Source organism: Falco rusticolus, chromosome 1 (genome assembly GCF_015220075.1).
Source record: "Falco rusticolus isolate bFalRus1 chromosome 1, bFalRus1.pri, whole genome shotgun sequence".
NCBI lineage: Eukaryota > Metazoa > Chordata > Aves > Falconiformes > Falconidae > Falco > Falco rusticolus.
Window position 1 is genome coordinate 38797256 of NC_051187.1, and position 23881 is coordinate 38821136.

General features: G+C 48.2%; 3 protein-coding genes across 5 annotated transcripts in view; 1 reads left to right on the top strand and 2 right to left on the bottom strand.

The window, feature by feature from the left end:
- DGCR2 (DiGeorge syndrome critical region gene 2) overlaps nt 1-6073 on the bottom strand; it is a 51086-nt gene extending 45013 nt beyond the window's left edge. For both annotated transcript variants that reach the window (XR_005102221.1, XM_037375110.1), the window contains exon 1: nt 5689-6073. Coding sequence is in view for 1 of the 2 variants with exons in the window: in XM_037375110.1 (XP_037231007.1) it covers nt 5689-5767 (79 nt within the window). In the remaining variant the exon portion in view is untranslated. The remainder of the gene's footprint in view (nt 1-5688) is intronic.
- Nucleotides 6074-9077: 3004 nt separating this feature from the next.
- TSSK2 (testis specific serine kinase 2) lies at nt 9078-13663 on the top strand. Its single transcript, XM_037375156.1, has one exon. It carries the CDS (start codon nt 12204-12206, stop codon nt 13173-13175), a length of 972 nt encoding a protein of 323 aa, XP_037231053.1. The 5' UTR covers nt 9078-12203; the 3' UTR covers nt 13176-13663.
- Nucleotides 13664-13760: 97 nt separating this feature from the next.
- On the bottom strand, nt 13761-23361 carry ESS2 (ess-2 splicing factor homolog). 2 transcript variants are annotated; one of them, XM_037375134.1, is made up of 10 exons: nt 23137-23361; nt 22487-22655; nt 21435-21530; nt 20662-20828; nt 18612-18729; nt 17769-17902; nt 17522-17624; nt 16047-16156; nt 15014-15129; nt 13761-14462 (listed from the first exon to the last, which is right to left on the bottom strand). In XM_037375134.1, the coding sequence occupies exons 1-10, from the start codon at nt 23281-23283 to the stop codon at nt 14177-14179; spliced, it is 1446 nt and encodes a 481-aa protein (XP_037231031.1). In that variant the 5' UTR covers nt 23284-23361; the 3' UTR covers nt 13761-14176. The 2 variants fall into 2 exon arrangements, with proteins under 2 accessions (XP_037231031.1, XP_037231040.1); XM_037375143.1 differs by having other exon boundaries at nt 22487-22673; nt 23137-23242.
- Between the last annotated feature and the right edge of the window lie 520 nt (nt 23362-23881).

Consider the following 23881-nt stretch of genomic DNA (forward strand, 5'->3'; position numbering starts at 1 on the left):
GTTAGTCCTTGAGATCACAGAGGCAAGGACCAGCAGAGCCTCTCATCAGCTGTGATCTGTTCCTTTTCCATCTCAAGGACTTCCTTTCTCAAGTTATCAGTGCAAGAACCCCTCACACACTTACTTCATTTCAAAACACAAGACAAACTCAAGCACCCACGTTAAACCCTGAAGGGCAGGAGCAGGAATGCTGCTGAGCTGTTTCCAGGTTCTGCTCTGGCCAAGCTTCAGGTACTAGAAATTCAATTTGGGGTGTGCAGGCTCTGCACAGTGCAACGCATGCAAGCTCAACAAGAAGTGCTGCTAATCACAAAATAAATTAAATGCATCCCATCAGATTAAACAAGACCTTATAAAAGTTAGAAGAATTCACCACATAAAACCCCAGAGAACCAGGCACTACTCAAAGATGGACCAGAGAGATCCATCTTGCACTACAATTCAACATCAAAACCAGCCCTAACAAAGCTAATTCCAGGAGACAGGGTAATTCATTGGAGTATTGGCTGGTTGTCTGTCATTCACTAGGGGACTTTACATCTTTCACACTTAGCATCTAAAATTCTTCTCTCTTCAAGCTAGCTGTGCCTTTCCCCTTAATTACTGAGAACGAAGCTGCACTTCAACAGCTGCCTTCTCGTGCTACAGCAAGAGGCTGCAGGGCTGCTCTCCGTCACTTCTGCTGTTCTGGCTTAATCTTCCTTTACTCCCAAACCTACCAAAGGGACGTAGAAGTCGCATGTTTGCAAACCCTCATGTTCCCCTTCTCCATTATTACTTCTCAGAACCAGAGCAATGCATGCAAACAGCCCTCTGCCTACTGAATTTCTTCTCCTTTACTTTGTAGCCACGACTAGTAGCAAAGAGGAAAAAAAAAAAAAAGCCTTATAATTAACACCAGGAATTACCAGTCTTAAAGTATCAGACCTGCTAATAAGGTCTGATACCTTCCGCCTTTTCTCTCTGCTACACTGATAGCAGCCGCATGAAAGCCTTTTCAAACCCATCAACCTCGCTTTGCAGCTTGTAACAGCAAACAGCAGAGCACAGGAACACCAGGAAAGGAGCACACTAATACTTAACAGTAGGAAGTAAAAAAAACCCAACCCTAAAACCAGTGGATTAAGAAGAGGATGAGGGGGGAACATAAAACTGGAAGAAAGCCCAGCCCTGCTTTCAGCAAAACTGAGGAGGTGTGATAAAAACCCTTCTGCCCCTCACATCTAGAAGCCCTCACTTGGGAATTCAGCTGAACAAAGGCAGGGACTGCAGCTAGCAACGACATGGAACTGGGTAAGTGTTACTCAGCACAGCTCTTGCTAAGGTAGAGACAGTGAACAAAAGGCAAAATACAGGCTTCTATTTGCCTGCCAACAAACTCCCTTCAGAGCAGAAGAACGCAAACCAGACATTCAGTCACAGCACACAAGTGGATCACCTTGAAATTATGTTGATCGTGGGTCTGTTTAGACTTCTACTTCCAGGAGTTCTGCCTTGCATTTAAGACCTACAATTTTTTATTAAGTGACAAGAAAGAGCTGGCAATTTAAACACACTTGTCAACTGTATTGTGTCAAGATACCAACACCCCACCAGTAAGAGTATAATTGCCAGCTGCGTGCAAGCAAACACCGAAGTGTATGAAAAGTTCAATCTTCAAGCTGAAGTTGTGGGTATTTTTTATTAGACCACTTGGACTGGCAAGTCTTTCTAAGCATTGCCAATTAGATAAATTGTGCAAAATTTTCAAAAACAGAACTTTGGAAATAAAATTACTTCCTCTAGCTAGCTTTGAAGTGGAGGAAAAAAGCTGCAAGAACAAGAACTCAACTGGCTTTTAGCTGCCTGGCAAATGCTCTAATAAGAAAGCCCGATGACCTACATTCACAAGGCTCTGTACTAAACCATTATTACAAAATCCAATATAAAGCCTGACCAAGTTAAAGTGTTTTCCATTAGCAAGCAGCAGTATCATGTTAGAGAAATATGAAAACATGTTATTGTCTTTAGCAATGATCTTAATTAATCCTCTAAACAATATTTTGAAACATGTCATCCTAGTTATTCCAGACTGTTTAAGTTCCCAATGTTAAAGACGCTGAAACCTTTGATTTTTGATTGTGCAATGGGATGTTGACAGAAACAGCAGTTTCTTACATATTCTCAAACTGTGCTGCAAAACTGAATTAGTAATTATTTACATCTCCGATGTTTTTTCTGCAACCAAAAAAATACATTAGTGTTCAGAAACTCAGTCTAAATCCAAGCTAGGACCACTACAGTTTACTGTGGCTCAGTTAACACATCACTGAAATATTTCTTCACATAAAGACAAGAGCTCTCAGCCAGCTAGTCAGATAACCCAAAGCAGATGTTTCAAGTTGTCCCAGAAAAGATAATATTAAGCCAAACCCTACTGTAGTAAATATCCCCAAGAGCAAGTACCTGAACACCAGATATAATCAATTCAGTAAGTGTTTATAGGAACAAATATATTTAGTCCTTCACTGTATACCCATATAGCTGGAAAAGTCCAATACGTTCAGCTTCAATTCACATCAGCAGCTTCCAAACACATGAGTAACAACTCAAAGAGAAATGCCCTACTTAAAAAAAAAACAAAAACCAAACCTCTTTCAACAATTATAACAACAATTATAAAGCAGGCAACTAGTCAAAACAAGCAGTTGATAGCCAAAACTGTTAGAACAGGAAAGCAGATAATGGGACAACAAAATCTGAGCAGAGATTCTCAGAGACACAAAATTACCATTAAAAGTCCACAGATTCAGAAAAATTTAACTGCCCACCATACCTTCAGGAACCCAAGCCTCCACGGCTAGGGAGGATGTCATGGTATGTTGGAAGTACCCGATGCTGTTAGTGACGCAGTAGTGTAAAACAGACTCATGTAACCAAGATGGAAAAAATCAGGAAAAAACAAATTTTAATTAATTTCTCCCCTAATTTACTAAAACCCATCTCACGTTAAATGTGGAAAAAATAAGTCCACATAAAATCACTGGCTTTCAGATTGCCTGAAAAGATACTACAGTTGAGGAGGCTTAAAAGAAGGTTTTATTTATCTGAAGAGCACAGCAAGAACATGGATACAAAGCTAGCGTCAAATTAACATGGAAGCACAAAGAGGTGCCTGATTCGCTGGGACTGAATTGTGAAGGGACTACACATTCATCTCAGAGTACATAAAACCTCCCATCACTCTGCAGCACTCAGCTGATAGTTCCAAGTACAGATTTAAGCTAAGCAAGCTGCAGGCATCCCTTCTAAACCAATGAGACAGTTGCTACAACACACAGGTTTAAAGAAGGAAAAAGAAAAACACCACTAGGAAAATAAATTCTAAGTCCAAATACACTTCCCTTTCTGAGGAAATCCATGCACCTCCCCCAAAAAGACAAGGAATACTTCTTCACCATTGATTAAAACGACAAATTTCATTCTGTACATACTCTGCACTTGCATGAACCAGATTTTCCCTGCTGTTATTAGGTTAGCCATCCTCTGTTTCAGGATCAATCCACATACTATTTAATCTACTAAATGGGTGATCTATTTGGGACAGTAGATTCAAGATATCAAAGTAAGCTAAAAAGCAAACAACATCGGCAAAAAGATGTGAGGCCACCCTGAAGTGATGGGCTCTCTTCTGAGGAGGAAGGAGAGGCATCACCATGGACAGCTCAACCACCACACTCACTGGAGCCTCCAAGTAAACAGGATGGATGAATGTATTCCCAGTGGAATTTGGAAATTCCTCATGCAGCAAGGACTTCTAGCTGCAACAATACATCCAGTTGGATAACTTCGCATTAGGTTCAGGAATACATATGGTTCAAGCAAAATTTCGAGGAACGCATACATAGCTGCCATAGAGGAATCCTAATGCTACTGGTTTCAAAGCCAGTGGTGTATAACCTGAGCAGATGAGAGTTAAGGTTTGCTCACAAGAAGGATGCTTCTGCCAGCATGGCTACAGCACCACAAATCTCTAAAGCAGGTACATTAGAGCACCAGTGGAGGAAAAAAACCAAAACAAACTACGTTTGCCTTAAAGAAGCAAACCTTGGTGAAAAACTTGTCTTAATCAAGCATCGGCTGCTGACAGATTTAGTATCAGACTGGAGCAACAAATGTTCTGACACAATATGAAAAATGCCACTTTCTAATTTCTAGGAGGCTACAGTGCTCAACATCAGCAAAGTTCAGGGTCAAATCAACCCATCTGTAAAAGTACACACAGCTACAAATCTCTGCTAAACCTTTTCAACCATTAATTCAGCTGTCTGTAGCACTTAATGCCAGCTATAAAGAAGGTTACTTGAAATCAGTTTTACATACTATCTTCTCCCAAAGAAAAGCCTCTAGCCCTAAGCAACTCCATGGCTGGGTGTTGGGGTTTTTTTCTGGCCACTTAAGAGCATATCATAAGCTGTATGTATTTACTGCACCGCCAGAAACAAGCTAAAACAAAGCAAGGCACACACAAGAGCAGTTTCAACATCCAAGTTAGTTATTTCAGTAAGACTGCCTACACTGACCCAATTGTCTTTCAGCTGTACTGGGAACTTACTTAAACGCAGTGCACTAATACTGTTACGCTTTATTAGTCTGGCTCATAAGAGTTATTTCGAAGAGAAAGAACCAGGGGATTTCAAAGCACACCATTGTTCTTACTCTCCTATTTACGAAGGAGAGAGCATCACCCAGGAGCAGTTGCACGGTGCGATGGGAGGATGGCTCCCAAACCTGCAAAGCCACTCCAGGCAGCCTCACGCTTTGGCTATTCATGCTTTTTGGCAAGAGCAGCCCAAGATACGCGAGGGCTCTGCCAAGCTCCAAGCAAGTTCAACACCCAAAAAGAATCCCCAACTGAGTGACATACCTAGCAAAGCTGTAGCTTTCAACCAGCAACCACCAAACATTTCTCCAAAGTTAACATTTTAAAGCACTGTGCCTAGCAGCTACCACGCAAACTCCATCACTAAACTGCTTCCCTAAAAGAAGCAAAAACAGAACTGGGAAGATGACATACAAACCAAGATGCAACAGGGTTTTTTTCTCTTTCCAGCATGATCAAATGGCACTTTAAAAATGAGGGGGTTTGCCTTGTTTTGTTGTCATCCAAGGCCCACAACATAAAAGCAGGTTAAGTAAGAAGCACCTGAAAACTTAGTCATGGCGCCGCATTTCTACTGCTAATTACCTGTAGGGTTATGCAGCTTTCTGCTCAAGCTTTCAAACTTTCAAACGAGGGTTTTTCACCCTAACGCACAGCCCTCTCAGGACGCTGCCAGCCGGCACAGGGGGCCGATGTTTCACCCCAGGATTCACCCAGGTCCCGCATCTTTAAAAGTGCAGAGGCGCAGCCGACAGGCCCCAGCTGAGCCCCGAGCAACCCCCGGGCCCGGGCCCGGCTCTGGGCCCCGGCGACCCCGGAGCCGGACCCCTCCGGGCGCACCGTCCCCGGCGGGAGCAGAGCGGCACCGGCAGCCCCCGCCGCTCACCGGAGGCTGACCCGCAGGCTAACCCGGAGGTTAACCCGGCCGGCCCCGGGCCCGCCGCTCACCCCCCGCCCCGGGAAGCCCCCCGCGCCCGCACGGCCCCGGGCCCGGGACCCGCCCGCAGGCTGAAGAGAACCGGCATCCCCGGCCCCGCCGCCCCTACCTGGCCGCAGCGGCTCGGTGATGCTCAGCACCAAGAGGAAAAGGAGGAGGAAGGTGCCGCTGTCCGCCTTGGGCACCATTTATCCTCCGTTCATCCTCCCCCGGCGCAGCGCCACAAACCCGCGGGGAGGGACGCGAGGTGCGGCGGGAGGAGCGGCGGGAGGAGGGGCCGCCGCCGCCGCCGGGCCCGCGGGGGGCCCCCGTCAGCACCGAACTCTTCCCCTCCCCCGTCCGCCGCCGCCCCCGGGCGGGAGGCAGCGGCCCTGGCTGCGGCGGCGGCTGCGGCGGCGGGAGCAGCGCGGGGGTCGGGCGGCGCCACGCTGCGGGCCGCTCGCCTGGCTCCGGCGACGCACAAGATGGCGGCCGCACCTCCCCGCCGCCTTCCCCCCGCGCTGCCACGCCCCCTCCCCCCCGCGCGCCGCTCGGCCAATCGGCGAGGCCGGGGCGGGGCCGAGCGCCCGGGTCCGCACACGCCCCGCCCGGCGCGGGCCGGCCGCGGCCGAGCGGCGCGGGGCAGCGGGGGCGTCGGCGCGCGGGTCCCCGGCCGCAGCCCCGTCTCTCCGTGACCCCCGGGTCGCCTTGCCCACTCTGTTACGTCCCCCCGGGGCGGCTACCGCCAGCCACCTCCGTTCCCCCCAGAAATGCCTCCACCGGTGCCCTCTATCCCGCCCGGACAGCTCCCACCCGCCCGCCACGTCCCCGGCATGGCCATCGCCAGCCACCACCGTCCCCCGGGGACGGCCGCTACCAGTCGCCTCTGCCCTCACCAGGATGGCAACCCCAGTCTCTCCGTCCCCCTGGGGTGGCCTTGCCCTGTTCCGTCCATTTCCCAGGGTAGCCTCCACCAGTCCCCTCTGTGCCCCTGGGATGGCCATGCCATGTTCCCTTCATCCCTTGCCCTGTCCCCTCCATCCCCACAGGGTGGCCCTCACCAGTCCCCTCCATCTCCACCACCAGCCAGCCTGTCCTGTCCCTCCATAACAGCCTCAAGGACCCTCCTCTGTCCCCCAGGACGACCCTTCCAGCTCCTCTCCATCCCCAACGATGCCTCTCCCTACCTCCATGGGGACTTCCCAGCCCTGTCACCTGGCTGTCCCCACAGCACAGGCACCAAGCACTGGAGTTTCCCAACCTTGGCCATCGTTTGCCTGCTTTGTTACCCTGCTCCCGCTGCCCACCGCGGGGTGACAGCCTGTTTTCACACGTCTGCAGGGGTGACACCAACAAGCAGCAGCCGGCGTGGCACATCCCCGCAGCCAGGGCCCTGGTGCCAGCTGGAGCTTCCACACCTCCTGCAGACACCGTGCTCCCCCTTCCCAGGCCCAGCCGGAGAGGAAAGGCGTAACAAACACTAGATGGGTGGCTCCAATCCGTGTTAATGGCCCCGCACATGACAGGTGCCTTCAGGAATCTGACCCTGGGTGTTGGTGCACGTCATGCCGGGCAGGGTGGTGCCTGGTGCGGCCAGGGAGCCCAGCCTGGGCAGGAGGCACCGGCCCCAGTGCCACAGCAATCCTGGTGCTGGGGGTCAGCCCAGGTGATGTTTGGGATCAAAAGGCAGTTTTACCTTTAACACCCACCTCCCAAATTGAGCTGGAAGCTGCTCTGACGCTGGGAAGCAAAGCAGCGGTGTTCGGGCAGTGCTGGGCAGGGCTGGATACAGCGGCTGACCTGCCGGGGCTGCTGGCATTGGCAGGGTGCTTTACTCTGTGGGGAATTCCAGGCTTTGCAGTAAAACCTTATTCAGAGTCAAAGCCAAAACCTGGGAAGCCACCTGGGAAGTTTTTGTATGTTTTTAGTATTTACAACAACATCTTTTCCACTTCTATGTCACAAGCTGAAGTTTTCAAAAAAACACATTCAAATTCCAATAAGGACCATTTTGATCCAAACCTACACACACTCCTTGTTTCCTGATTAATACCAAGTACTTGCTATATCCAGCAGTAAACCTCCCTCAGGGGTACTCCTGATAGATGTACAGATACCTCTGCTCTCCCATTTCTTCTGCTTCCCCTCAGCCACTGCCCAGGTGCAGGCTGCTAACCCGTGGGCAGGGGCATGTGGTTTTTCTGGGTTTTCTTGGGCACTCACCCCCTCTGGTCCTGCAGGAGCTGTTGCCATGCTCAGCAGCATTAGGAAGATGCTTTTTCCAAACCTAAATGTAAAGTTTTTTAATGTGACAGTGGAAATTGGTGCCTGCCAAGAGCTGGGAACCGTTGCTCCCTGGAGCGAGGTAGCAGCAAGCGCGAGCTGTGGCTCCAACCCCTAGAGCTGTGAGCCCTGCGGGGCCTCAGGTCTGCGTGGCCAGGGACATCTGCTTGGGGACCCACTGGAGTGCGTCACAAGCAGCGAGAAGCTGACTGAAGATTTAGGCCAAAACCCATTTTGCCAGCTCTCATGTGCTGCCAAATACCATCACAATCCGAGTGTCCTTGGGGACCTGAAGTGTGACAACATCCTCCAGCACAGAACACGAGCAACAAAGTCCCCAGCTTTGTTCCTCCCAAGGGATGCTGTGGGGGGAGGCTGTTCTCAGCCTGGCTTCCTGCAGCTCAGTGGCATGCATGTCCCCAGACTGATCCAGGACATTCCTTATCCAACCCAAGCCCATGACACCCAGGCCTGGGCATTAACAACGTAGATGTAGACAATGACAATGTAGAAATGAATGTCCTACGATGCCTCCACCATGAGAGCAGGGCACTGGCTGCTTGTCCCTGGCTTTCGTCCCAAGGAAAGGCAGCCCTTGTTTCCCCAAGCCGCAACTGGCAGCACCCCACCAGCTCCAAACAGAGGCAGGTCTGGAGCACACACATGAACGGGGTGAGCGCCACAAACCACGCAGCACCCTTGAGCAAAGGGGCAACCAGCAGCCCAGCTATGTGGCAGGGCAATGGCGAAGGTTAAGAGGCTCCCATTTCCCAGTGCTGAGCAGTACGGGACTGCCCACGCCCTGGCCGAGCTGCAGGCAGTGCAAGGCAGAGCTGCCCAGCACGCTGCACTGGCCTCGAGCCCGCAGGCAGGGGCACCAGGGGCTGCGCCAGGGGAAGCTCATGTCCCGGGCAGGAGGGGCAAGGATGGAGCACGTTAGTGAAAACACACCGAACCCCAGAGTGTGTGGGACCTGGCACGTCCCAGGTACTCCCAGTTTCTTACTGGGAAAGCGCATTTCTCTAACCAGTGAGTGCAGATCACCTGTGCCCAAAACGCAGCGCAGAAAAGCTGCCGTGCCTGGGAATGGCAGAGGGAAGGGACTCACGGGGAGGGTGCTGAACATGGCTCTCACCTCGGCCAGACCCCTGGGCTGGGTTTTGCAGCTGGCTGCTGCGGGGCCAGCAGCAGTGAGCCAAGATTGAGGCAACAAACACAAATATGAGGAAGTAGGAATTGCTCCATCTCCCACTCCCCTGAGTGAGTGGCCCCATTTCCTTCATTTTTACAGAGAAAAAGCCTGGTTCTTCAAAACAACAAAGCATCTCTGACCACAGCTTCCCTTCTGAGCTAAATAATCAGAGAAGCAGAAAGCGGTGCAGATCCCCGGCCCTTTCTGGAACCCACTTTCAGGTGGGTGCAAAGCTGCAGCCCTCTGAAAAATGGGAGAAAAAAAATAATCACAAGTCCTCAAGAACCAAGATGGGTTTTCACACTGTAAGGCACATTTTCTGCTATTGCTACAGCAGCAAAAATATCTGGCAACAAAGAATTTACTGATTCCCTAATTACAAATAGCAGGGGCTGAACTGCAGCAGGAAGCAGAGACCAGACATTACAGCAGGCGTTACAAGAACAGCCAATCTGAAAAGCACTACATCCCCTTCAAGAGATCCAGTTTTATAGCATTTCACTGAAAATAAATTACATTCCCAGCAAACACGTGAAGGCCCTTCAGTCTGGCAGAATCAAGACTGTGATTTTAGTAGGGCTGTGTAGGTTAATTCACTTGAAGGCGAACATAAAAGCCAACACCATCCCACAGGGTATTTAATGCAATCTGCTTTTAAGCATGCATTGCACAACATGGAACTAATCATTCTCAGATATCAAGATTCCCCTCTTACTATTCCAGCTACCTCTTGGTACGAGCACGACCAGTTTGAAATGCCATGGAAGACACATGCCCCATCCCGCTCCTGACACACATGTACACTATCCATGGTCCCTTGAACACTGCCCAGCCTTTACGTGCATCCCATGCCCCGAAGAGAAAGCTCCTGCACCTGGCAAGTGGGTAGGAACCATCTAAAACTGACAACAGAGGAGATCAGGCACAGAGCTTGAGCCATGCACGCTGATCGCAGCCTGCTTCTGCCCATCTAGCCCATATCCCAACTTCTCCCCATGTTGCCACGGTTGTTCTTCTCTAATCTGTCCCTTTCTCTAACCTTCACCTCCTCCCAAAAAAACCCTCCTCCAATTACTTTTTCCCACTGGGCCCAGCCTTGCTACGTCTGCAGCCCAATTTGGTGTTTCTCACTGGGTCACCTCCACCCAGCCAGGTTCCACACCCCAGCTGGTCCCTGTGTGCCTCCTCAGTCATGGGTGAAGCTCAGTCATTGCCCCGGGTCCTCTCTGTAGTGGTCCAGCAGCCACCTGCTGCATCCAGCCATCTCTGGGCACATCTTCTCCTTTCTCCTGGTCCTTTCAGTGACCCAGACTGTGAGCCACAGCCTGGCCACCTGCCTGCACACCCTAACAGAGAGGTCCTGCATTTTATGGAGATAAGCAGATCGTGTGATCATTATGAAATAAATAGGTTTTTTTAATTACCTAAGAACTTTATTGCTATTTAGTCAGTTCGGTCCTTAAAGAACATCTCTGAAAGCATGGAAACTTTAGTAAATGGATTCCCTTTACATTCGTTCATGAGTACCTGAGAATAATTTTTTGCTCATAAAAACCAAAGTAACTTAGCCTTTGATTATTTCAGAACTAAAAAAAAAGCAAACCCTACTAATTTCTCACAGTCACAATTCCTAGCAATGTTCATCAACTGATTTTTCACAAGGTGCACTATAAAAACCGAGTCCCTTGGAAGGGTTTTTCAGAATCAGGCACATGAGTTTTGGAAGTACCAGTGGAAACTGCACAAAAGGAAGCTCTCCACCAAGATAAAGAGCGTCAAACACCTCAGACCTTACAGAAGGCTGCAGGCACTGCTCAGAGTGCTGTGGAAGAGCATGAATGTTCCCTCGGTAAAACATCACCTGATGATAGCCAGTGTCAAGACAGCCAAGTGTTACACAGGCTGTCTTGTACTCAGGCATGGCTCAAGAAATTTAGCAGGAAGCAGGCGTAGCCAGCTGTGTACAAGGCGCTTGGTGCTTCTGCAGGCTGGATCACACCACACAAGTGCTCATCTCATACTCAGAGGTCAGCTCACAGTGGAGCAACCACAGCTCTGAGTGCAGGCTACATATGACCGAAACTGCTCTTCATTTTATTGGCTAATTATAAAGATTAGCCAAACATTTCAAAGGAAGGAAGGGAGGAAAAACCCAAACAAAAGCCCCTGTGTGGCTGTCAGAAGTACCACTTCTGTTCTTCAGAACGACACTGTCATCCACGCTGGTGGATGAAGCCAGATCGTCCCTAGCCCCTGTGTTGTGATCATCAACACCATCAAGTCTTTGCAGTCACACACACAGCAGCTGTAAAAACAAATTTGCAAAAGCTGAGATTAACGCAAAGCAAAAAGCCCCAGAGGCTGATTACAGTGAAACAATCAACATGCAAAACAGTAATCCTCAGCACCCTTCTGAGGAAGGTGTTGGTATGCCTATTTCTCAAGAACACCAGAAGCTGGAAGTCAAAACATAACTCCCCCACTGAGTAAACGTTTAAGAAAAAGCCAGCTCCAAAGCCTACAAAAGCAGTCAATCATCAGAGCTACAAAATGGAGGGGCTGGGTAAGCAACAAGGAGATGAACTTAAGAGAAGCCACCTCCTTCCCCTAACAAGCCCACAAGAAAAAAAAACACAACAGTTCTTGAACACAGCCCCAGTGAACACAAGAAAAGCAGCATCCCACCCCTTTTGAGGAAAGCTGGCTGACGAGGAGCAAGGCCACCGGACAGCAGAAGCAAGCCCACAAGGGGCTTGAAAGATCATCCGAGTCATACAAAATGACAACAAACAATAAATATGAAAAACTTGGGTACATTTTAGGAAATAAAAAACATTTAAGCTACTTCCATCCTAGCAAAAGTAAATATAAAGATCATTTTACGACGAAGATGGAGTTCAACTGATGTCTCTCAGCAGCTTGATGTTAAGTTTTGCCCTGGGTGATACCCAGCAACTTTATAAAAGGACCAAAGGGTCCCACGCACCATGGTGACTGCCCAGGGTGCAGGTGTGGCTGCCTGTGACATCACACAGCAGCTTGTGCTGGGTGCCCACCCACCCGCCACACCAGCACCCCAGGCAGCCACCATGGTGCGCGGGTACACCACCTGCCGCCGCGTGTGAGGCACACCAGCACCAACTCACGCAGCTCCCCCCAGCTCTCCCACCATGGATGATGCTCTGGTGCTTGGAGAGAAAGGCTACGTCCTGAGCAACACGCTAGGAGAAGGCTCTTTCGGCAAAGTGAAATCTGCCTACTGCAACTCCTTGAAATGCAATGTGGCCATCAAGATAATTGACAAGAGGAAAAGTCCTCAGGACTTCCTGAAAAGATTTCTCCCCAGGGAAATTGAGGCTTTGAGATGTTTGCACCACCCCTCAATCATCAAAACCTATGAGATTTTTGAGACATCAGCTGGAAAAGTGTACATTGTGATGGAGCTGGGGGAAAAGGGAGACCTCCTAGACTACATTAAGAACACAGGAGCTATGGAAGAGGACATCACTCGCATCAAGTTTCAGCAGCTGGTTTCTGCCATCAAGCATTGCCACGACTTAGACTTTGCTCATAGGGACCTGAAATGTGAGAACATCCTTCTTGACAAAGACCTCAACATCAAGCTGTCAGATTTCGGCTTTTCCAAATTCTTGTCTCGGGACAAACACGGAAGAACTATTCTCAGCAAAACCTTCTGTGGGTCTGCTGCGTACGCAGCCCCTGAAGTGCTACAGGGCATTCCCTGTGACCCCAGGATTTCCGACATATGGAGCCTGGGTGTCATCCTGTATACAATGGTCTATGCTTTAATGCCATTTGATGATTCCAATGTCAGGAAAATGATCTGTATTCAGAAACAACACAGGATTTCCTTCCCCAACTCAAAATATCTGACTGCGGAGTGCAAGGACCTCATTTACCACTTACTCCAGCCCAATGTGTCTCAGAGGTTGTGCATAGATGAAGTTTTGAAACACTCATGGTTGCAGACTCCAAAATCCACAACCCCTTCCCCTCTGCTAGCTGCAGAAGAGGGTGAGCGTTCCCAAAACCTGTGTGAAGGAAAGCCTGAGCACGAGCAGCAAGGCAGATCCCACTCTCCAGAAAGGGAAGGAGAGGAGAATGAAACTGGATCTTCTTAAGGATGGCTGGTTTTCACAATAATACAAAGTTGGTCTAACTTGTGAACTGCTGGATCTCAACTTCAGCTTCTCTGGACCCTTCTAGCAATAGTCTTTATCTTTGGCTTTACAAAGCATAGCAAAAGACAACACAGTACATCTGCTAAGGTGAATGAACAGCTTAACACTATTATTCCCAAAAGACCTGTCTCTGATATGTTTTGGGGGCATGAGAACTTACTGTCAAAACACATTGGAAAGTTTCTTTCAGTGCTGCTGACACTTAACAGCTCTTACACTCATGTTTCTCAGGTTCCTACTACACCGGCTGCAGAATTCACACGTGCATCAATCACATTTTGGATTCAGTAAGAGGGAGTTATTAGGGAGTGCGAACTGATGCCTGAAACTGTATGCATACCGTTTTCATAACATACCAACTCTCTTGACAGGCCCGCTGTACGTTCAAGAACATCAGTTTAAACTTAAACTACATTACGTTAGAAGCCCTCTAAACTTCTGGGTCATGTCTCAATGTATACATGGTTGTTATCCCCCCTTCTGCAAAGTACAAAACCAAAGAAATTTGACAAGCTGGAAGTCCAGTTCAACTTTTTAGGAAGGCTTACATTTTATAAATAGACACATCTGTACAGAAACATATTTAAATGCATGGCCATCTTAAAAAGAAATATATCTTAAAAAAATTATCGCTATTTTCCAAGAGTCCAGAATCTTCTCTGCCATTGCAGGAAGCATCTCTTTGCTATAGCAGCCTTGTGCATCCCACCCATGCAGTTCAAAGGGAAGTTATACCACAACAGGAGATACTCTGCTTCCAAAAAGCACATCACAGGCTATTTTAGCTACATAGAGTAGCGCTGGTCCCAGGTACTGTAACCACTGGCTTCCATTCTGGCAGTTGTATCTAGACACGCCTTACTACCGACAGCTGACAACATCCAGCTTGCAGACAGCTGATCACAGCCAGTTCACTACCACCTTGCTGGTGACTGGAATATTCAGAAGAAATCAGATGCTTTCCTTCTTTTAGGAAGCTGCAGTAAATTGTCTGTGATCGATGTAGTATCCTGAGATACCGGCGTCTGAGATACTGTCCTAGACTGTGGTGTGCTTGTGGGTGTATGAGACCCACCTGCTGGTGTCTTGTAACCAGGAGTTCCTGTGTGGGCTGGGGAAGGAGTATAGCTGGCTCGCAGGGCTTTGTCAGTATATTTACTTGCAGTCCTGTTTACTAGTCTTTGCAAAGCTGGTGACATTGCTGGGCTTAGTCCTTTTGGAGTGAGGCTGGAATAGAATAAACAGTTTTAAGAGATTTTACAGTAAAAATCTGCCATTTACCAAAAAGAGCATGAATGCTTCCACAGGTGAACTCTTCTTGTGTCCACCCACACACACAGACCAGACCCACTGGCTGCAGAAGTCATTCTGCCTGCAGGTAAACACAAGCCTGTCTCTCTAGAGAGACAAGTGACAGAAACCTCCTACATCCCTCCCAAACCTAAGTGGCACTGCCTGCCTTTTCCTTTGAGCTTGTTCTATCCTTCCTGTGACCCAGCAAACCAAGACTTATCATGTCTCCTCTTTGTAATGAGGCAAGACACTGATCCAGATGCATTGCTGGGTGGCTGCAGGGCAGAACAGCAATGCTCACAAGAGGGACAGCCACCAGCCACCTCCCCTCAGGAACCGAGCTTTTTAATTCTAAAAACTTTTAGTTTGACTGTACCTCTTTATGCTTCCGGTACTCTTATTATTCCTCCCTTTCTACATATGTTGATTTAAATCTCATCAGAAAATACTCATCCCCAGTTCTCCTGTCAGAACAGAAGTCTCACCTGGCCAAGTTTTCCGTCACTTTTCGAAGTGCCTCCTGCTTCTTTGCTCTGTTTTTAGCTGCCACTTCATTGGCCATCTTGAGTCCTAACCTCTCACGGCGCCCAGGCTCCAGGATCTATAAACGCATCACACAGTTCACTCACCAAGGCACTCATACGAGAGCTGCATAAATGAGTCAAAGCACCTTCACAGCTGGATTCCAGCCTACAGGGATCTAAACCAGGGAGAAGTGGGGTCAGCCTACACCTCTCTGCTACTATATATATATAAAAGCCAGAGAGGACACAGAGACACCTTCAACCTGCCTTGGCAAGTAACAAAAACAGTAAAACCAGTTCAGTCAAGGAAGCAGCCATTACTTCTGACATTTCCTCCTGCTGTCTCTCCTAGACAAACAATGTCACCTGTGTCTTGCCTAGCCTGGCCTGTAGCCAGCCAGCTCTCAGGCAAACACAGACATTGCTAAACAGCAGGAGAACCAGTCAAGGACTTCAGAGCACATACAGCAAATTACACCTTTCTTAAACTAAGAGTCTCAGGCAGCTCACATTCAATGACACCAGCAGGAGACGGGCGGCATGCAGGGTCAGGTGCCATTAGCAAAGCCAGAGCACCTTTTCTACTCTCAAGCGATACACTTGCCTCAGGCTGTGACAGCCAGAAGATCAAGACAGAGGGAAATTCTACAATTTCTACCCATTCATACATTAAAATCAGAGAAATCAGGTGTCTCTTCAGCTTCCTCTCAAAGCCCCTGTCTGGGCCCATGATCAAATATGGTGTCTCGCTCTCCTGCCAACAGTGTGTGCTCCACCTCAGGTATCTCCACCAAGCAGCTTTCATGTGGAGCCATATCCACACCTCCACCCTCCAAGCAGAACTTAGATTATTAGTCTCAAGGACTGGGAACACAGCCCAGAGATGTGTCACACTCCCACAACAATGTTAATCTATTAGTTACTCACTTGCCTTTCCCTTCTTAGTCCTCCCCCCTCAAAAAAGAATGACGTGCTGACTCATGACATGAAATACCTTGAAGGCTGGTCCGGGTGTTCTGTCCACATATGGTGTTTCTGACCCTTCTAGACGCAAAGGGGTGCTTTCGATTTCACCCCATGTCATAAAGGGAGACTCATTCACACCTAAAAAAAAAAAATTTAAAGTCATGCTCATGCAAGACATTTGACTATCGATTCACCACAAAAGAAATCTAGAGAAGCAAATAATGAAATGCAGCAAATTCATCATCACCCCAAGGAGCCCCCCTACTGCAGGGGAAATCACAGCCAATGTTGAATGTAATGCGGGGTTCCCATTAAAAGGGCATGACCTTAAGCTCACAGGACTGCCTGTGGCTGTATCACCCTCAAAGTTACAACATCCAAGCTCTGTCCTTTCCACATGTTTATTTTTCCATTTGGTGAGCTTTTCTGAGTGTCACTTTCATTTCTTTCTTCTACAGTACTAGTCTTCCCCTCTGCTATTGTATGAAAATTCCTTCAACAGAGGGAACTACTTAAAAACAGAGAAATGGGCAGAGGACTTAAGATGCATAGAATAGCCAAACGTACCCTCAACTGACCTTGAGGCTAGCCTGTACCCAGCAGTGACTGCACCTTGTGTAACAGCTACAATCGCAGAACAGATTCTAGGAGCCAGACTAAGTCACTGGCTAGAAAATCCTGCTGTCCAGGGTTTGGAAAATGCATTCACAATGGAGAAAGGAGGTGCACTCCAAATGCCACCTACAGGCTTCCCAGAGGAAAAGCATCACTACGTTCATCTTTTAGCATAACAACAAAAGACAGGGAAACATAACGGCTGCTGAAGAACAGCTAAAAACTCATACCACATTTCAACTGGAAGAAAAATTTGTTCTAATTGAAAGTATCCTGGGGCTAATACATCTGAACAAAAGGAATCTATAATACACAAGGGTATTCAGACAAAGGAAGAACCTAGAAAGCAGTAGACCTGGAGGAAACCAGTACATTAGACTGTAAATGAAGCAAGATATGCCATATCCCTGAGCCAGGCTGAAATGTCACTCAGCAAACGTCACTGGACACACTGACATGAATGCTCCTTGTTTTGAAAAATGAGCACTTGAACTCTTTGGAAGCTTAATGTTTGTGAAATGTTTGAATTCTTATCTTCAAGCTCTAGAGAAGCATCATCCAGGGACAAAATAAGCAGCCACAGCATCCCAGTTGCCTAGGTATGCTCACTGTCCTCTAGGTGATTCCTAAGCAATGGCACAGCAGCTCATTCAGAACCTCTTAGGTACAGCATAGCTTCTCTTGCCAGTGTATTGGACTAGGATTTAAGCACTGCATCAAGCTGGCATACATAGTACACAAGAAAGTCACCAGCTCATGAGACATACAGACAGAAGGCTTACCTCCTTGTCAAAACCAACAATAATACCCCAGTACTGAACAAACAGCATCAAAATAAGTGCAGTAGCAGTCCTCTTGTATCAGAAAAATATAAGAAAAACCTCTTACCAGGGGCAGGAGAGGGGGTAGCCACAAATCCATAGCCATTCACTTTTGGAGACTCTTGGGGTATCAGTTCTTTCCCATCTGGTCCCACTTTGCCCTGCTTGTACTGAAATAAAAAACACAGTACCATTTTCATGAGAAGCAAGGTGTGAGTCAGTTGTATCTAGCACACACACAGTTCTCCTGGTTGATGAACATCAGAGGGCTAAGTCTAACAAGGTTTTAGTCAGAAGCAGTAAAATTATCCAACCTGAGCATTGAGGGCTGCAGCTTGTTGGAGCTGTGATTTGCTCACGGCTTGGCTAAAAGGGTCCTTCACAAAACGGGTGTTTCGATGGACAACTTCCCTGGGCTTCTTAAATACATCATCTTCATCAGGTACACCTTGAAAAGCAAAACTTTTTTTTAAGAGAGGGCTCAGGTAACACTAGACAACGTGCTCTAAATGTCCCAGCCAACGTGATCACACTTGCCACACATTCCTACGCAACACAAAATCCATTAGCAATTGCAGTGTCTATCTCTAGCAATTTAAAACAAAATTTGCACTAGATATATGCTTTTTAATACCTGAAATCTATTAATTAAGATCAGATTTAAATTTTTTCTTTTTAAGAAAACTGCTAACAAGACACTGCTTTACAGAAATTATCAGTTGCACATTTATAGCCAAAAAATCCTGTGTTTATGAAATGATGTAGTTTTCTACAGCAACCAAGGGACCAACAAGTCCAAAGAGCACTCTAAGCAGAGGCAAAGAATAAATAAAGATGACAAGAAAGTGCTCATAAATAAGGGCAAACTGGAAAGAGCTTTGGCTCCTGAAACTATTTCAATTAGAAATAGAACATGATCAAACTTTGCAATCAGAGGCAGAGGACAAAGGTCCAAAGAAAGAAAAGCGGGGGGGGGGGGGGGCAGGGGAAGCCCCAAACAACATTTTTAAACAACTTTACATATCTGAGCATCACAGAAGAAAACGTGCAGCATTACCAGTAAGAGCTGCTCAGTCATCTATAGAAAACCTGTAAGCACTGTTTGAAGTCAACCCACCTAGAACCAACGCCTCTCCTGAGAAACCTGCATGCCTCACCTGTTGGATAATACATGAGGGTGTTTCGAGCTGTGTATTCCCAGGTCTCCAGTCCGGCTTTCACATTCTCCAGAGCTTGCTGCTCTGCTGAAGGAAGTGCCAGCTGATCATTTCGTCGCTAAAAAGGCGATGGAAAAAAATTAAAAGAGAAAAAAAAATAATGAGGTCTGAAAGAGACTCCTGCCATCTTTTAATCAGGCATACACAACTTGGAGAGCTCAGTCATGAGCTCAGCTACCTGCCCTAGCACACTTTGCACCTGGCACTGCACAAGCACTCTCTCTCTCTGGCAAGTGGCATTTGAGAAAACATCCTGTTTCCAGGTGGGCTTGCAAACAGCTCCATATGAAGTTCTGCTATAAAATCAAGTAAGACTAAAGAATTATCTTATCAGAAAGATTATGACATTGTTTATTACATCTTGTAACAACCCTTGTGATACTTCAAACTTTCTGGTTTTTTCCTCTATCTACTAATCAAAATTCAAATGAAGCATTAGTTACTAAATAAGGGAAGAACAACATATGACATATCTAATATAAAGGCAGTCTACAAGGGTTTGGCATGTAACCTCGGAAGAGTATTTGCACCGTCCTAGTTTCATGCAAACTGTCTTAGCGAAGGCAAACAGTAGCAGAAAAACAGACACTTCTTCAATCCTTAAAGAGTTTCCAAACATTTCCATAGGCAGTACAGGTATGGAAGCATTTGACATAATCACGCGATTACTTGTGTGCTGTTACCAGCATACTAGTATCACTGATACCAAAAAGAAACTAACAGAATGCAGTCAGCCACTGATAAGTTACTCCATTTTAAAATTCTCACACTAATTAAACTAGACAATTACTGCCAAAAGCTATATATCAAAGACATTGGTTGATGTTTTCTTTAAGAGGTATTGCCCATATACATTTAAATAGCAGTGTTATCACTGAGTATGTTAAATGAGGCATAGCAAAGTTGTCTGCTGCACAAACAGGCATGCTGTGCAAGGAAATGCAAGGTCTGAACAGAACCCTGGCTGACAGGAAGACACAGAACATCAGCACAAGATCGGGTCCGGTGACTTCACCTTGACCTAAACCAGGCCTAAGACACAGAACATCAGCACAAGGTCGGGTCCAGTGACTTCACCTTGACCTAAAAGGCAGGCGCTGCCTGCCTTTTAATTCTGGATGGAAGCACTGCAGCAAAGAAGATGCATAAGCAGCCACCAAGGGCATTAATGTAACAGACTCCGAGGTTTACGTTAGCTGAGATAAAAACATAACACTCATAACAACAGTAAACACTCCTGTCAGTGCCAAACTTCACTAAAAGGCACTGCAGCTCACATCCATCCCTGACAGCTGCTCACTGCTGATGGAGAAAGATTGACATGGCAGCCCCAGAACAGCTCCTGAACCTCCCACAAAGCTAGCTGTGGAAGACAGCACAGCCAGCCATGACGTGCACAGTACTTCAGCAGCTGAATGGATTATTACTGATTTTAGAAATAGAAGACTGAAATAAGAAAGACAATCTAACTGCAAGTAATAAAAGGCTGATGGACAAACAACAGGAACTGTTCTCAGCTGCTCTCCTTGCTATTGCTGCTTATGGAAGAGACTGCCAACAGTAATCCTTGCACTTTGTGCAATGTTTCAGTGTCTCAGAGCTTTAGGAACAGACTGATCCTCAGCAACTATGTCAACACTGTCCTTGTGGTACAGATGGGGAAAAAACAGGATTGCAGAAGGAAGCAATGAGCTATCACAGGCTCCAGGAAACTCAAGCTTAGCTCAGATTTAGATTTGAACAGCCCATGGACCTACTGTTCAAAATCAAGACCCTTCTTTTCTTATTCAATGATGAGTAATTCATCAGTCTAATGCAATAACCCCATGCTCAGAGCCAATGAATTCTCATCCACACTTCTAGCAGGATTCCAAAACAGAAGGTAAGATAATATTCTATTTAATCAAAGATTAAAAATGTAAATGTAAAATGGTGTTTCCCTGTTGTGTCACTTTGGAAGAGCTGAGATACAGCTGAGCCACATCCCTACCTGGGCATATTCCTCTTCTGCACTGTACAGCCAAGCATGCTTGACTTTCTCCTTCTCTTTGGCCACTTCCATGATCTGTTCAAATGAAGCATTATCTTCACTCGTGTGCTTTGCTAAGAAGCTGTCCAGACTCGGAAGTGCATCTTTATCATCTTTTTCTGCTTCTCCTAACAAGAGAAGGGAAGAAGCCTGAGAAAAGTTAATACCTCCCATTCTATAAGAGCACTATACATAATTCTTCAATCACTTCTGACAGTGAGCTTTCTATGGACCCACTAATAATTCACATGAAGCCTGGTGAAAAAAAAAGAAATATGTATGTGCAGAGTGGTACAATAATAAATTTTTGGAAGACACATAACCAACTTTCACATAAAACCTTTTATGTCATTTATAGCTATTTGTGTTAAAAGGAAAATGCACAAACGGCCAGCCGCTAGCAGACGTTTTTAATACACTGTATGAATAGCTCTGCCCCTACTATCTTTGCTACTTACAGCATTAGTTTCAGGTGACACAGGAAAAATTTACTGCCTTCAAAGAGATCAACTGAGTTAAGAATTTACATGGCCATAAAGAGACCCATAATTGAGAATTCACACACATGACAAAACATTACATGAACTTCAGAGTCATCATTTTCACCTACTAGAAGGTTAAAGAAAACTGCCTTAAACATCTGCTAAATACCTAAAATCCTTACAGAAGGCAGAGCTCACAGAAGTATTTTCCTGCTGCTGAAGAATTCAGCTAGAGAAACATCATTCTCCCACCTTCCTCTGCAGCTTTGATGCCAACTTTGGATTTATTCCCCAGGGGAAGGCCACCTGGATGTACTTCTGGGGTTTCAAATGTGGCTGGAGTAACATCTGTGACAGAAAAAAAAAAAGGTTCACATGAGCACAGGTTACTAGAGCTCAAAACAGGACACTTGCTGTGACATCTTCCACCACAGTACGGGTCATGTGCCAAACAAGTCACAGAAGACATCAAGAGAACAACAATTTAATTAAAAAGTTGTGAAAAGACTCCAAAATATTCTGTTCAATTCTGTCCCAACCACTGAACAAGATTTTGTTCTTATCTAAGATGTTATTTTCCTCCTGCTGGCAAAAACTCACAGGAGAGCCACAGCCCGGTGTACCTGTCACCCTATCCACAGCTTTTGCCAAGAGAAGCAAGCAGCAGCACAACGATCTTAACCTAGGCCAGAGCTAGAACCTGCAGTAGGGGAGGAAGGGAGACCACTTGGTGACATGTCCTTTGCCTCAAGAAAGCTAGTTATTTAAACCCCACTGTGAAAGCTCACCCAGGGACTGGGCTTTAGTGCAAGAAACACTGAACTCGAACGGAACGCAAACACACAACAGGGTACAGGATTTCTTCTGTGTGACCCTCTGATAATCACAGGCTTCCAACCCTTCTGCCCCCAATACAGGAAAACCTTATGCATCTGTAGATGTAACAAGAACCCCTAAAATTATAATAAGGATTCAAAATACAGCTTAGAGTTTCTGATAATATAACATTGCATATTAGAGCATGTAATGCTCCCTAGGCAGTAGGAACCTGGCAAAAGATGCCTGTGAGGAAAGCTGTTCAACAGCTGGTTTTCTCCAAAAACACTCCCTCAAGAAAGAATTCTTAAGACATCAAAGAGAAATTCAGATCAGCCATCAGATACTAGCTACTGCCCAACATGGTATATAATTGCCATGCAATGTCAATCTTCAATCTTCAAGATAAGCACTGCCTGCACAGTTAGATAAACCAGAACAGTAATATTAGATAGAAAACTCTTATGCCCCAGTAAGCCAGTTCTCACAGGGTGCAGGTGTGTCCCTCGATGATTTGCCCAAAGAAGAGCCAAACTTGATAGCTATTTGTCTCATTTTCTCCAAGTCACCATTTTCTTCAGCCTCCAGATATTCCTTCTGCGCTCGCAACTTCTTCACATCAGGAAAGAAATCTCGCTGAATGATTTTCTCTAAACTCTACAAACAGAGAGACAACTGCAAGGCCATGCTGGGACACCTCGGAGTGCCAGCCCAGCTGGGGGCCAGCTGCGCGCAGCCCATAGCAGGGGGGGGACAAACAGCCCACAGGACGACGACGACGCGCAGCCCACGGAGGGGACAACAATCATGACGATGCACAGCCCACGGCGGGGGACGGGGGGGGGACGCGCAGCCCACGGGGGGGGGACGGACGCGCAGCCCACGGCGGGGGGGCGGGGGGACGGACGCGCAGCCCACGGACGCTCCAAGCCGAGGCCTGGCCGCTGGCAGTGCGCTGAGCGCCGTGGCCGCAGGAGCTCAAGGGGCGGCCCCAGAGCTGCCCCGTCGCCAGGCCCGACCCGCAGCCGGGCTCACAGCGGGCGGTGGCCGCGGGCGGACCGGGCCGTGCCCCACCGCGCCGGAAGCCGCTGGGCCCAGGTACCCGGAGAGCGGCCTGCCGGGCCAGCCGCCGCCCTACCTCGATGTAGGCCTCCTCATCCAGGATCTTCTTCGGGCGCCTCGGGGTCGGCGGGGTCGCCTCCTTCACCGTCGTCACGGCGGCGCCCGCGGCGGCAGCCGGAACCAAGGCCTCGTCTGAGGCCGCTGGAACCGCCGCCCCCTCCATAGCGCCGAAGGCCGGGGCGGACGGCGCGCTCCCTGACCCAACTCAGCCGCCGTCGCGAACGCGCCGCACCGTGACGTCACCGCGCTGCGCCACGGGCCGCCGGAACGTCCCACACCCGCCGCCCCGCCCAGCAGCGCCGCGCGGAGCCGCGCGCGCCCCCTGCCGGCCGGGAGGACCTGCCCGCGCCCGCCTGGTGACAGCGGCGCCGCCTCGGCCCGGGGGGGGACCGTCCCTGCCGCTGTGCGCCGCGGCTTTCGGCACCCGCGGGCTGCGCGGCGGGTCTGACCACCAGCAACCCCCACGGTCGCCCTCAGGCCTCCTCAGAAAGCCCCGGTCTTCCCGGGGCCCGCCGGGGGGCCTCCCGGGGGCAGGCAGGGTCGGCAGGGTAGGCAGGGCAGGCCCAACAGGCAGGCCCGGCAGGCAGGGCAGGCCTGGCCAGGGTCCCCCACCACCGACTCAGCACAGCACACACGCGGTGCCGGGTCAGTTTTATTTCTCTGGCAGCTTTACAGGACATGGTTTCCCCTTGGCCCTGCCGGGACACTGGCACCCCTCACACCCTGCCGGGACACCAGCACCCCTTGAGCCCTGCCGGGAC